The sequence below is a fragment of the Drepanopeziza brunnea genome (genome assembly GCF_022702325.1).
Source record: "Drepanopeziza brunnea f. sp. 'multigermtubi' strain 214-2 chromosome Unknown ctg14, whole genome shotgun sequence".
Lineage (NCBI taxonomy): Eukaryota > Fungi > Ascomycota > Leotiomycetes > Helotiales > Drepanopezizaceae > Drepanopeziza > Drepanopeziza brunnea.
The window spans coordinates 345,781-360,567 of record NW_027094077.1 but is presented as its reverse complement, the minus strand read 5'-3'; the positions used below and the strand labels follow the sequence as shown (position 1 = coordinate 360,567).

At 45.4% G+C, this 14,787-nt stretch overlaps 4 protein-coding genes across 4 annotated transcripts; 1 reads left to right on the top strand and 3 right to left on the bottom strand.

Moving 5' to 3' along the window:
• Positions 1-907: 907 nt before the first annotated feature.
• On the bottom strand, positions 908-1,747 carry L3040_007829 (uncharacterized protein; the record flags this gene model as incomplete). Its single annotated transcript, XM_066154716.1, has 1 exon — positions 908-1,747. One exon carries the CDS (start codon positions 1,745-1,747, stop codon positions 908-910), a length of 840 nt encoding a protein of 279 aa, XP_066010619.1.
• Positions 1,748-3,158: 1,411 nt separating this feature from the next.
• On the bottom strand, positions 3,159-3,727 carry L3040_007828 (uncharacterized protein; the record flags this gene model as incomplete). Its single annotated transcript, XM_066154715.1, has 3 exons — positions 3,159-3,279; positions 3,375-3,459; positions 3,532-3,727. 3 exons carry the CDS (start codon positions 3,725-3,727, stop codon positions 3,159-3,161), a joined length of 402 nt encoding a protein of 133 aa, XP_066010618.1.
• Positions 3,728-6,151: 2,424 nt separating this feature from the next.
• L3040_007827 (uncharacterized protein) lies at positions 6,152-7,434 on the top strand (the record flags this gene model as incomplete). Its single annotated transcript, XM_007296374.1, has 2 exons — positions 6,152-6,904; positions 7,021-7,434. 2 exons carry the CDS (start codon positions 6,152-6,154, stop codon positions 7,432-7,434), a joined length of 1,167 nt encoding a protein of 388 aa, XP_007296436.1.
• Positions 7,435-10,427: 2,993 nt separating this feature from the next.
• L3040_007826 (uncharacterized protein) lies at positions 10,428-12,064 on the bottom strand (the record flags this gene model as incomplete). Its single annotated transcript, XM_007296375.1, has 4 exons — positions 10,428-11,008; positions 11,116-11,501; positions 11,570-11,869; positions 11,997-12,064. 4 exons carry the CDS (start codon positions 12,062-12,064, stop codon positions 10,428-10,430), a joined length of 1,335 nt encoding a protein of 444 aa, XP_007296437.1.
• Between the last annotated feature and the right edge of the window lie 2,723 nt (positions 12,065-14,787).

The window sequence follows — 14,787 nt, the reverse complement described above, 5'->3', positions numbered from 1 at the left end:
GATTCTTGGGTCATGGATATATATATATTTATATATATATGTATATATATATATGTATGTGAGTGATATGTATGAAGTTGTGAATTGAGGTTATGATAAGCGAAGGCGAAAACAGATAGATCAGATGAAGAATTCGGGTCGGGACTTCAAGGGCAAGTGAAGGCGAAACAAGTAGATCAGATTAAAACTCGGGTAGGGACTCCAGGGGCTAGAAAGATAGCGCTGTTGGATTCGGCGCCGCTCTCAAGTGGGTTGGTTGATGAGGGAAGTAGACAGGTGGACTCAATGAACAGGTTTGAGTGGAAGAGTCTGGAGAGCTTGGTTCTTCCACATCACGGGAAAGATTTTAGAACCTCCTGCAGGGTAGGTAGTCTGTGCTCATAGTACGGCCTTTTGCTTGAGGCCACGACGGGTGAGTTGAATGGACGGGATGCAAGTGGTGGTGCAGTGGATCACGTATGTGTGGTAGGCTAATATAGATTCGCAGTCTAGAAGTACCTACTACCGATTTACGTAACGGTGATGTATACAGTAATGTAGAATGCTAGCAGTCACCTTCTATTTATAGCGTGAAAGCAGTATGGACTTGAGTCTTTGATGCGGAATATCGTGAAAACAAACATGACGGACGGCACGGGGCACGAATTACGCGAAGATCGAGGAGGACAAATAGACAAAGAGACCCGCCGCCCCCAAGAATCGGAAGTAAACACTACGCTCCACCCTACGTAATGACAGATTAAGTGCTGACCAGCATCCACATCAAGGCCACCATCGCTATCCTTATGCAGAAATCTCTCCCGGGTCTTATTCTGAAGGTCGTACATATCTCATTTATGAATCCACGTCACACCATCCGAGTCCTGTACGGACCTCAGCGCGTTTAACTGGATATCAAACGAATATCCTAACCTTGCCGACCAAAGCAGGAGAGAAAGCACGCGCACCGACTGGCGCCAACATCCGATTCTGAGGATGGAGCGGATGGTGCATATTTCATCTCGACCGGAGGATTGGAAGGTGCGCGAAGTAATTCTCGTCCAACATTATCAGTCGATGTCGCTACAATACCAGTATACGGCGGCGCTGAATCGTCTGCCACCATGGTGGTTGACCGGGCAACAGATTCAGAGCTGGCCGGAGAGCACTCGATAGCGTTCACGTAGTTGCTGACCTGCAAGGCAGACGAGGGTGATGATGACCCCGACCTGCCGCCATCAGCAGCAGCAGAGAGGCTGCTGCTGCTGCTGCTGATGATGATGCCGTCCGCAGAAGAAGGAGAGCTGCTCGACCGGGTGCTGAGACGACGGTCACGGACAGCTGGCACGGGGTCCTCTCTAGCCCACGCAGACGTACTGCGGCGGGCAGGGCCCTGACCTCCCGACATTGGGCCTCCATAGGAACAGATCGCGGCCGCGGGAACGGTCTTTACCATTGCTGTTGATGATGCGGGAGAGGCTGGAGGTCCTCTGCAGGCACCCACGGGGCAGCTGAAGAACTCCCTTCCCTGCGGGCCATTGGTGAGCCCGCGGCGGCTGGCGTGGCCGCACGCGCAGGCTGGGTTGCCCGTGGCAATGCCGATGCTGTCGTCGAAGGTGATGAATTTGCGGTCGTGCCCGTCGTTACAGTAGTAATACGGCCGGCCGCAGTGGCCGTTGGCGTTGGAGCTCTTGGTGATGTCGTCGCGGCAAGGCTTGCCGCAGAGGTAGCAGAGTGGTCGACTTGGGAGAGGGAACGTCGGTTGCATCTCGAAGTGAGGAAAGCTGTGGAGTTTTTGGAGTCTGGTAATAGATCCGCTAGCTAGCGTCAAGGAGGAAGTTTTTGGTTTTTTCGTTTTTTTTTTTTTTTTTTTTGCGTAGCGAGTGGATTTTACGTCTGGTTCTTTGAATGAAAAATACTTACAGCGGAGTTGGGGTACTGATACTCGAATATATATGGAAGTAGATATGTAAACTGTTGTTGAGCCCTCCATGCGCTGCTGATATCAGCCATTTGCCTGATGGCCAACGTTGACTGGGGGGATCCTCAGCTTTTCGCCAAGGGAGGGCATTTCAACCAATGCCTCTCCGCGAATGTATCTGCAATGCGGGTGTATTATTCAATCATCGAACGCAGGCGGTAACTCAGTACGGTCACAGAACGCCACATCCGTGCTGGCCTGTTGTGAATAAATCTCAGTCAGCCATTTTTCTCGGGCCCTGTGGAGCTGAAAAGTCGAATAGGGGCTTAAGCGAGGGCGTGAAGCCCATCGGCAATGCCTTACTCAGCCTCGGCGCCTCCAGCGCTTAGAACTATTGTCAGTTGGACGGAAACCAGAATACATATGGCATACCGAGCAAGTTATCTCGGAACGTGATACATCTCTTTGAGCAACGTTTTGGACCACACCGATTTCTGCCTGGGAGCTACGGTACTAACGATCTTATAATGAATGCATAAAACCGCTTTTCGCACCACAACGAAGTGCCAACACTTCGGAAAAAGTCAATATCAGCAAGAAGGTTGGTGACTTGGGCTTTTTGGGGCGAGGGGGGGGGGGGGGGGGGGGGGGGCAATGCAGAAGAGGTGTACGTGGAGAGCGAGCGATGGCAGTTGTTGATATCTGTTATGAGCTCCTCGCTCTTACACGTAGGGTATCGAGAGAAATTCGTAAGCGACTCTTTATTCTTATATTCTGGGACTTGATAGGTATATAGTCTTACATAGATACCTGTACTTCGTACATAGCTTCGAAGGACAGCCTTATGCACGTGACCGTTGTGAAGCGAAGCCCCTTAACCACGGATTTGGTGGAAGGCCGCCAAGGAAACCCAGGTCTCATTCACTACGTCCCAGGCGTAAGTATTACCCCTTGAGGGTAGGGGAGCCATGGGGTTGATAGCGGGAACTAAACTTTTGAGGCACCCTCAAGGGGTAATAGTTACGCCTGTAACATGGTATATTGTAAGTTAGAAAACAGGGGTACCGGATCGATAACTAGACGATCAACAGGGAATTCAGAAATAAACAAACATAAGCATGAGTTGATGAGGAGCTTCCATTCAAAGCTTGTCTGTTTCTAAAATCTCTTTTTCTTTTCTTTCCGGATACCAGCCAACTCCCCTTTCAAACCCTTTCCGTACCTAACCCTTCCTAATCCAGTTAAGAAGCCACTCTCTCTACTGGCACATGTAAGAGGAGATCTTATCTTGATAGTACTCAAGTCCGGTGTGTTTCTTGAGGTTGCCTAGGCTACCAGTGAACTCGAAAGATCCGCTCTCGGTTTGGCAATGAGCATCACTAGGGAGGTTGTCTCGGTCAGCTTACCTATCTTCGGCGACGTGCATAGGTAATGAAAAGGACAGGAAAAGGACAGGAACAAGGAAAGGGCTTACACGAAGAAGGTGCATTTGAAGCCACGGGTATCGAGAGAGCTGACCGCATCCGTCATGTCTCCTCCACTCATGTAGTTCATGTTCTCTTGAATCTGGTCAGCTTGGGTTTCTTGAAGAGAAAAGAAAAAAGACGGGGGCTTGAGGAGAGGAGTCTGACCGCAAGAATTGGGAGGAGCTGGAGCATCGTTTACGCAGCTAAACCAGCGTCTATGGACGCAAAGCTTGATGGTTCGCTCTGCTCTCGGAGCCAACGCGTCGGCAGGTGCTACAGCAATGAGCTCGGCAGCCGGTGCTGCTGTCACAACAGAAGCTGCGAGGATAGCGGCGGCGACGATAGCGTTGATGGAAATCATGTTGATAGATTGATAGAAACGACTTGCCGTGGGAGATGAATGGGAAGTTGATGATCGAGGTTGGATGTGTGCAGTAAAGACTGGATGCTTGTAAAAGAAGACTTGACGTTTGTAGTAAAGACTGGATGCTTATAGAACAAGACTTGATGTTTGTAGTAAAGACTGTGTGACTGTAGTAAAGAATGAATGAGTGACTGATGAGGAGAGAAACCTTTTCAAAGGATTCTACAGAGATATAAGTACTTTTTCTACGGAAGATACTCCGCAAGGCTACGGATATTCATGTGTTTCTCCAGCGTCTACGGGGTCTGATGGTCGTTTGGTCTGAACTCAAAAAGGGTCTTGACTCTTTAGTCCTGGGTATATGGAATAAGGAGGTTACTCCGTACGCTATTACTCCTCAGTCGCGTATTTCACATTGCTCCGTGCGGCTCGATAGCATGGTGTTTGGCCTGGAATCGAAGCGAGATTTGCGTAAATTTCCGTGTGCCGCTTGGACTTGGGAACAACACGTATCACTCGGATCTGTCTGTCACGGACGATTCTCTCCGGTAGTAGTTGGATGCCCAGGTCCAGGTGCTTCGTGCCGGAGGCCAGAGGCAACAAAATATTGACGCGAGCATTCATGATCGCCACCGCTATACCTAGTAGTCAGTGCACTGACTTTGTAACCTGCGGGCTCTCGGTAACAGTCAAGGCAAGCAAGTGTTCCATTTCAATTATTTCAACTTGTATTGGAAATAACTTAATGACAAATAAAGCTATGATATTAAAAAATTTAACATTTCTAAATAGCCCAATTCCGCAGATTAATGCATTCAATTTTTAATAATATAGCTTTTTTTATTATTAATTTATTCAAGTTGCAAATCGTAAAAAAAACTAATGTTTTCTTTTCTTCATCGAAAAGAATCGAAAATCGCGATTTGTATTTAAAATAAGTCAATAGGGAGAAAAGCTATAATAATAAAAATTAGATATACGAATCGAGGTAAGTGAATTATATTTTATTTATAAAAAAATATTACATATTTTATCATTAAAATAAGTAAAATAATACTTATCACGCAAAAATTACAATTATAAGAGCGAAAAAAGCTCGGATAATTTAGCGAAAAATTTAAGAACATCAACTTTTCGATTATATTTATAACTTAAATAAAATAATGATTATGAAAGCTATAATAATGAAAACAAATTGCATGAGTCCGCTTAATTAAATGTCTTTGAAATATCAAATTTTTATATTAAATTTTAATATAAGATACGATTAATATCAAAAAATATAAAATTTCCAATATAAAATATTTGATTTTCAATCAAATTCAATTAGTAATCAGGTATTATTTAATTTATGAATTATTATATTTTCAATAAAAAGTTTTCATACTTAATTAAACTTTCAAAGATCTCGATTACGCCGATCTATGCATTTAGTTTTGAATAATATAGCATTATTCGTTGCTAAGTTATTTCTTATATAAGTTGAAATAATTGAACTGGGTTCTTGCTGACCTGGGACATTTGCTTGCCTTTGACTATTACCGAGAGCCCGCAGGATACAAGTCAGTGAGTGCACTGACTATTACCTATGATTAGAATTGTTTCCAACGGCTACAAACGCGTTTGTAGGTAACGAAGCTCTTACTTTGCAAAGCGACGCGAACAGGGACCGACCTTAAGATCTCAATCTAAGAAATAGCCATCGCTCACAATCCGGACTTTCGTTCCTTTTTTTTTTTTTTTTTTTTTTTTTTTTTTTGGAAATCTGCGAATAGCTTCATTTTCCATTTGACGTTGGTTGTCCTCGTGTCCAAGGAGAAATCGAGCAATCGAGAAATCGTTCCAGGCCGGAATGCTTGGCATGCCATGCCAGACCACGTGCTGGACCACGTGCCATCCCAGGAATGATATCATTCCCATGTGACGGCAGGCACAGCCCGAGCCGGCCAACCGACGGGTCCCATCTGTTTACGACGTCGATGGGCTGGCTATTGACGATGTCGATGGGTGCTGGTCCCCACGGAAACCAACTGCTTCCTGGCTCCCCAACAATATCCAACATCCATCATCCATCATCCGTCATCCATCATCCAAAATCAACATCCACCTCCCACCTCGCAACATCGACGACTGTTGTTGACGTTGACTATTGTTGACGTTGATAGGAAGTGCTCGCCAGGATTGGCGTGCCGAGGCAACGAGCGCCGAGGTAGCTCAGAGGTGTCCGGACCAGACCAGACCAGACCAGACCAGACCAGACCGGTCCATCATCCATCATCCATCATCCACCATCCATCATCCATCAACCCATCAACCCATCCATCAATCTATACCTCTGCCGACAATCTCTCATTCTGCTGCGGGAACCGGGCCAACAGGTATCCATCGCCAGTGTCAACACTGCCATCAACCACCACTACAATGGCCTCACAGTTCTCTCACCCGCCCATCCAACGTCCGAAACCCCGTCGCCCCTTCGATGCAATCCGCGCTGCTGAGCCGCCCTCCCCCCAACTCCAGGCCTCCGGGTCCCCCTCCCGCAATCAATCGTTCCTAAACCTGACCAGCTCGACGCTGCTGGGTATCTACAGCCCGACGGGGTACAACGGCGAGGCTGGGAGTGAGGTCGTGACGCCGTGGGGGACAGGTGCGCAGACGCCGCGGACGCCAGGCCTCTCGTCTGCTTCTCTCTTCTCTCTGCCGTCCAATCTGAATACAGACGGAAAGGAAGCTGAGAGTGCGAGTGGGAGTGTACAATGGCACAGGAGGAAATCACAACCACATATCCCTCCGCCGCGGAAAAGCGCGATGGTGTTTGCCTTGGCGCTCAGAAGTGTGCTCTTATTCAGCATCGGCATGGGCTACGGCTCACTGGTGAGACATCTCCACGATGACCACCAGCTCGCGCCTTTCCAGGTGGAAGGCATCATCAAGCTGCAGAATGACTGGCGGTATCTGGTGTTCTGGGGATTTGCGGGCGTGGGCTTGGGAAGCTTGATGCCGTGGGTGGATACGCTGTTTCTCGCCCCTGCATCCGAGGAGAGGGTGGATCTAGGGAGGAAGGGGATGGGGACCGAGGTGGAGCACGAGGAGAGGGAGGGAGGCGTGTTCGGGGCGGACTGGACGCCTGTTGTAAGGAGTGTCGGGGCCTTTGTGGGCATTGCTTACGCGATTGTATGTTTATTCCATCTACCCTGGACCAGACCCCTATATCACATAAACCTCTACTTCCCTGTCTTCAACTCCCATTCTTCAGACTCATCAGAATATACATACTGACCCAGGACCAGCGCAAACTCCCCTGGTCATCTCCCCTCCAAGCATCCCTCACCCTCTTCCTCGTCAACCCCGTCCTCTGGTACCTCCTAGACCGATCCTACTCCGGCTTCATCCTCTCCTCCTTCGTTGGCCTCTTTGGCACCACGGCCCTCCTCGTCTCCAACCCAGGCATGGTGCCTTCTCCCGCGACGACGGTCCTGCCCGGCACGACCAAGCCATTCGGGATCCCGGCATTGAACGCGACGCATCAGGCGGGCGGCGTCTACCTCGAAGGTGTGCTCGGCGGGCCGGGCCTGAGTCGGGAGACGCTGGAGGCGGGGATCTGGACCCTAAGCGTGCTGTTCTGCAGCTGTGTTTGTTTTGGGAACGTGGGGAGGAGGTTGGCGTTGAGGGGCGGCGGTGGAGTTGTAGGGCGGAGGAATTGAGCCGGGATTCATTTTGCCTTTGGTATTTTGGATGCTGGGAAGGGGAGGGGATGAAGGGGAGGATAGCAGTATCTTCACCCTAGTAATTATGAATCATAGTCCCTAGGATGATCGGCATAGTGGATGTAAGGCAAAGACCGTGGAATCAGGTGAAGAATGAACCCAGGAGAAGATGTGAATGAACGAATAAATGGACCAGGCCAAGCCCTAAGATGCGATACTCTGATACGTAGGACATGTAGGTGGTATGATATCAGGAAGTGGGTGTAGCAACAATACATACATGATCGATGAGCAGTTTGGAGAGGAGAGAGGCGAGAACTCTTACCTACTTGGGGTGGATAAGAGTTGATTCAGAAGAAGAGGGAAGTGTTTGCTTTGGATGCTATGTAAAATAGATAAACGGCTTAGAATGATTGTACGGTTCAGGGTGTGGTTTAGAAGGGCGGGTGGGTAGGTATACACGGTAGAGTATAGTTACTAGGTAGGTAGGTAGGTAGGTAGGTAGATAGCTGCTGCTGCTGCATAGAAATTTTTAATTTTTTTTTTTTTTTCGCATTAAAACTCAAGCTTAATTAACAACTCCGAAACGTAGAATAAAAGAAAAAATAATTTCGAATGTTAGCCTGTGCTTTTACTATCTAGGGAAGTGGTGGTAGGTAGGTAGGTAGGTAGTTTAAACCGAATCGAATCCCACGCTTCCTGTGAAAAAAAAAAAAAAAAAAAAAAAAAAAAAAAAAAAGACAAAAGGAAAAGGTGGGAAAAATGCAGCGTTGAAATACAGGGACCGGTAGGTACCGATCGATTGGATTTTAAAGCTGTTCGATATACTTTTGCTATACTCCCGATCTAATAGGAGGCTTTCTCCGATCTACGTACCTTGACCCCGTCGAAGATCCTCCTGTATTTTCCCTGGTGAAAACCCCTGTTCCGTAGCCTCAAGGGTGCAACAATCACGCCTGTACCGTGGTAGCGGTACTACGTACTACTACGTACTATAAATCGAAGTTGCAATGAAGAGCCTTGAACGTTCAAGTTGCAAGCTCGAGTTGCAAGCTTTTCCCCCTCCTCTACTTCCTCCTCCCCTTTTCTTTCCGCTTCCGTTCATCCCCCCCTTTTTTTTTCATATTTGCTACGACGCTACCTTCTTGCGATAGCCTTTTCAAAAGACATTTTAAACGAGCGTAATTTGCGCAGTCGCCATATCGGTGTTGTAATCGCTGCGGTGAAAGCATGCCACGCTATGTAATTAATATTATAGAACCAATTTCGCAGAAACACTTTGGCATAATCGTCGGTGACCTTAAATTTAATTCGGAAGAATTGATCGAGTCGCTATAGCAAGTCGGCATTATTAAGGCGGGACGGTAGAATTTGCTCCTTTATAATAAATAGATAATTAAACAAACTACTATATCGTAATGATTCTTGTATAGAAAGATACACGGTATTAATTTTGAAATTGATTTAAGTACAATTTGTTATTCCTTTAAGATAGTTTTTGAGTCTAATTTCACTACATTTTAATGTATCAGGTCATCACAAATGAATGCATCTTTATATTCTTAAGTCACGATTATATAACAAAGTTCTTTAAGCATATAATTCTTTTTTCCTTATTTATATTAATAATTGTTATCTAATAAGTGGTATACCGTTACTGTCCCGCCTTGGTGGTGCCGACTTGCTACAGCACGTCGGTCAATTCTTTCGAATTAAATTTAACGTAACCGACGATTCAACTTCAAAAAGCAAACTCGAGCGTTCTCTAAAAGATTATTAGTTGCTTAAGCAACGAAGTTCTGAACCATGCTTGCAAAGCCACTTTCTCTCGTTATCAATTTATCATCTTAAGCTTGGTAAAAAGCTTTAATCATCGTATCGATATTCATGTTACGCTGATACATATTTCTTTTTTTTGCTTATTTCGGCGTTGCTATTGTTGTTGTTATTGTATTTATTAACGTCCGGCGGGTATCCAAAACGCAATGCTTAATTAGACCTTGGGGACCTTTAATAAGGTACGGCGACGTGCTAAGTAAAGGAATTATATATAAAGCCTATTTAATCGAAAGTTAAAACCACGTTAAGGAAAAGATTTCGTTAAATAGCTAAACACTTATAAACCTTTTAAAAGCAATTTATAATGCTATGCGTAGAGTTTTCTTTTAATAACTATCGAATACGTATAGCTTTACGGGCGGCTTCGATTTATATAATATAAACATCGTTTTCCTTCGCTAAAAAGGCTCGCGTTCGTAGCTTTTAAGTAAAGCCGGTATATTTTGCAAAACGCTTTTTCAAAAGCGCAATACCGTGTTTTCGATTAATCGAATTAAGCTTTTCTTATCTTATTTTTTATATCCGTTCTTTTTTTATCGTAAATCCTCTTAACCTTTTTAATCGATATGCCCGTTAAGTATAAATCGTAATCGGCGTAGTATTTAAGAAAAGGAAGAAAAGAGGTTCGGAACCGCCGGTAAAAAAAATATCTTTTCGAAAAGACGTCGCATATCGATAATTCAATTTCTGCTTTTTAAATTCTTTATTTTTCTTTTTACCGCAAGAAAAAGAGAGAAAAAGAGCTGAAGGTTCGTAAGGGGCACCGCGTACAGGTAAAGAATCGTAGCCCCCCCGCTTATTTTCGGCCTTAAAAGCTGAAAGGATCGTGAAAGCCGAAGAAGTAAAAGTATCGTTTATATCGCGCGCCTTTTTTTTCCGTATAACAAGTTTTTTAATAATTTTTATTTTTAGCAAGCTTGGACTTAAAAAGAGATTCGCAAGAAGAGCCTTTATGATAAGAAACCTCGAGTTTAAAAGAACCGACAATATAAGGTAGCGTTATTAATCTTGAGTTTATTACGGAAAAATAATAAAAAATTATAATGGCGATTTAATTTCATTTATTAATTCTCACCATTATGTATTTGCAATTAAAGGTGAGTTTACCTACCTATCTATGCATGGCCACACTCATCTCCTCACCCACCCTCCTAACAAGTCGTCGCATCGCCGAGTCCCAGTTCGGTCGCACTCAGCACCAGATCCATCAAGCCGGCGCCCACCTCTTTCATGTTGTCGTTATGCAGGGCAGCCGTCGGGTAAAAGGGGCAGCCCTCCGCCATATTCGCAAACCCGAACTCGATCGCGTACGCGTGGATCAGGTTCAACGACGGGTCGACGAAGTGGCGCGAGTAGGCATAGTCGTCGCTGGAGCCAGACGTCGGGTAGAAAGCCGCACTCGCGAGGGAGGTGTAGGTGCGTCCGGCCACGGCGCTCATGCCGGCGGCTATGCGGCGGGCGCCTTCGATGTTGATGCTGCTTTCGGATTCGGGGGAGTACTCGCCGTATCCTGTCCCGACACCGGGCGTGTCGGTTAAGATGCCCCGGACGGAATCGTAGGTGTGGTTTTGGAAGTTCATGCTGGGGAATTCGGATTGGTTCTCGTCGCTGCCCCAGCTGTGGATGACGGTGCCGGCGTAGGAGTGGAGATCGAGGAACCATCGGATACGGCTGAAGGTGTCCATTACCCATTTCATGCTGAGAGTCTCGGCCTCGGAGAAGGCGCTGGGTCCTGGCATGGGATGGGACGTGTTTAGTTTTATCTATCTGTCCCGAGCTGATACTGACATGGGAAAGCAGGATGGATCAAAAGGTTCAAGGGTAGCAAAGTTCACGTACCGTGAAAATTCTCCGCAGAAGGATCATCGGAAGCGACTGACCGTGGGAGGTTCGGTGCGAAAGCCGTCCGGTAATCATGCAGAAAGTCGAAGTTGCGGTTCAAGTCCACACCGACCGAGGCATCCGTGCCCGTCGAGGAGCGGGTGTTGCGGTTCTTGCGCCAGCAGCTGTTGGTCGAGTGGTCCCAGGCGACGCCGTCCGGATTGATGAGAGGCAGGATCACGATGCCGGCCGCCAGGACGGTCTTGACCTGCTCAGCCGTGTAACTCTTGGAGCCGTAGGTCAGGCCCTGGTTGTGTCTGTCCGCATAGAGGAGGTCCCCCGCGAAGAGGAGGATGCCGTCGGGACTACCGCGCTCGCGGGCGTGAAGGCCGCCGTTGAGGTAACTGTTTTTTTCCGAGAAGGATAAGTAAGTATGTATCAACGAGGTATCCCTAAGCAGGAATTGACTTACATCCGGTAGGCACCGTTACACTTTGCATCACCACCTCCAAGCAGGACTCCAGTGATCGAAGCACCGTTGAAGGTCTTGTACGGCGTCGTGAACAGCGGGACGCCGTACACGCTTGAGAGACCGCGCAGACCACTCGCGATCTCATTGACGTTCAAGATGCTCGTCAGCGCTTCAGTGGATGACCCGACGCCTCGCGGTGCGATCTTTCCATTTTTGTAGCGGTCTCCGGCTCCGATTTCGATGCTAGTGTTGCCGGTCTGGCGACGGATCACCTTCATGGGCAAGCCCTCTAGCTCTTCCCTACAGAACGGTGAGCAGAGTACTAACCAAGCTGATATTCCTTGAAGTCTTTCAAATCAGAAGAGATATGACGTTCCAAAAACGACATGATGAAAGTCAGCGTCTCATGAAACTCAACTGTACGTACTCAAGGAGACAAGCGAAAGCCAAAAGCGGAAAGCAGATAGCCGCCGAGGCGAAGATCTGGAACTTCATTATTTAAGATAGCAGCACAGCGTGTTGACTTGAATCGAGTTGAGCCTGTACCACGGTGCGAGAGCAAGGGCTTCGGATTAGACCTAAATTTTGTACGAGGAATGAAGAGATACTTAAGTACAGGAGGAGATATGTTTATTATTGAGGTCCGAGGGTTCCTTAGCTTTCGCATTCCGTAGCCGAATTACGTAGTTATTGTTTCCTCCCCTTTACAAATAGTCCCTTTTATTCTCTTCCTTGTTCCTTACTCCTTCGGTCCTTCGGCCTTCGGAGAAAGTTAATAATTAAGCGTTTTTTTTACCGGAAATAAGCTTTGCTCCAATATGTTTTAGTTTGATAAGAAAACGTTTCTCGGATTCTAGAATAAAAGACCGTGCGTTGAATACGTAAAAAAGAGGTTTCTAAAACTTATCCTCGAGGTTGTATCCTTTCTAAAGAATCAGGTACCGGTATTGGAAGCCTTTGGCTTCAGCTCTCTGAAAGTCGAGAATAAATTTTTGTGATAACACGCCAGGTCTCCTAGGCGATATTCCCACCAGCGCCAATTCCCTTAGCTAGCGCCTTCTTTTCCTTTTCATATTCCCTCGCTTCTTCTTTTCCTCTTGGCGCTTTCTTAGGTTCGCCATGCACCAAGGTTGACTACAGTCAACCTTCCTGTATATACGTAGTACCTCACAGCTCCCTTCAACCTCTACTCTCAGTAGTTATTGATTCTAAGTCATTATCTTGAGATGTTCTTGAGCTCCATGTGATCCCACGCTCTCCCGTGAATGCCTTAGGTAATCGCTTAAGATCGTCACACTTTTACCGCCTATAGCTTTTCGCTATTAGCATTTATACCGGTAGCTACGGAAAAAAGACGATGGTTTTATTAACTTAAAAAAGGGTCAACAGATCGAAAAAGGTTTGTATGAAAGCTATCATTCGGCTTATCGTGCTCGAAAAGAATATTTAAGCGATAAGTATAAGAGCCCAAGACTTCCTTGATCTTACAACGACCGAAAAACTTACGTATGATCAAACTTCTTGAATAGTTTTATCGGTCTTAATTATTATAAGAATTACAGAAAACATCGTTTCCAACTCGATCAGCAATGGCTAGAAATCTGGTTTTATTAGTTGCGAATTTTTAATGCGCTTAAGCCGATATAATATTTGTTTTGAAAAAAACAAATATTTATTTTATTTTATTTTATTTTACGAAAGCCGTGCTTGATTTGTTTCTTATCTTGATTGCAAATGTAGCGGCAAGTTGGAAAGAGCGGAGAGGGCCGAAGCTAATACAAGAATAATAATTTATATTGGCAAAGAAAAGGGATTTATATTACGGAGGGAAGAGCTCCAGCATATACCTGACTGCGAATCAAAAGATATATGGATATATGATAATGATAGAATCGAGGGTGAAAAGAAGGGGAAAACTGAAGTTCGAGTGATATTCAAATATATGCTGTTTGTATTGTATATTGTATTATATTGATGATGGTTCAGGGAGGAACTAACCACTCGTCTATATTAGGCGTATGAACGTGACCTAGCCACGCAACATAGGCGACAGGTACGGTAGTAGTAATAGAAGTAGTAGTATTGTTTTAACACCTGCTGCGGGTCCTAAAAGGAGTCCGACTTACCACCTTCTTAAGGGTATAATGGCTTGCCGGCATTGGGTCCCACTTATAAGCACTTCGCAAAGGCATATGGTATTTTAATCAATTGAATAGTTTTTTAATTACAAAGTCCGTGTATACCGATAAAATAGAAACCCGTAAAAAGAAAACCAAATCGATATAAAGTCTCGGGCCTTTAATCCCGCGGTATTGCGCTTTAATATATCTTAATGCTTTTTATTAACGGCAAATTTAGTTAAGTGTTAGTTGCTGCGATCGCTTTCTATTGCCATTAATTTTTAGCAGCTTAATATACCGTCTTTACGATTATTTAATCCAATATCCGATTAAGATCCTTTTCTCTTTTTCCCTTTTCGTCAGACCTTTTATATTTATAATCGATTATATTTATAAGCGTCTTCGAGCTGGCTTTTGCTGAAGGTTTTTTTTATCGTATAGCAATCCCGAAAGTTCCGAAAGCTAAGCCGCTACCGTATTTACTTCGTTCTTTTAGCGTTTTTATATAATCGATCGTAAATACCGCTTATCGTATCGGATTCGAAAAAATAAGGGTCGAATTCAGTCGTCAAATGAAGTCATCGAGCTAGTCGGTAAGGTCGGGTTCGAGTTATGCACAAAAAAGTATATTATAGTACTTCGTCATTCGTTCCGTCGGCAAATACGAAAAATACGGCTAGCATTAAAGTGTATCGCTTCGATTACCTTCTGAAAAAAGATGCGTTTTCTGATCGGCTTTACGAAAATTATTAAGAATATCGCAGGTTCGTAGCCAGCGCCACGTACAGGCTCAGAAATCCGTCGTCGTTGGCCAGGTACGGTAGTAGTACTAGATACAGAGACAATACAAATACAAGGCATAAGCTCCACCACAATATAAAAGCGTTTATGACGTTATATTGGATTTCCGATTGCTTGATCTGCTTGCATGTTTGCTATATGTAGTTGGCGTGACTTTCTAGCATTGATAAATTTGTATTGGTAGGTGACTTAATTCGGAATCACCTAAGAGTATAAGAGATCGGTGTATATGTGACGTGGGTTCCTTGCGGTTACAGGCTTCTTATAGCGCAAACTCACCACCTTTATACTAAATGA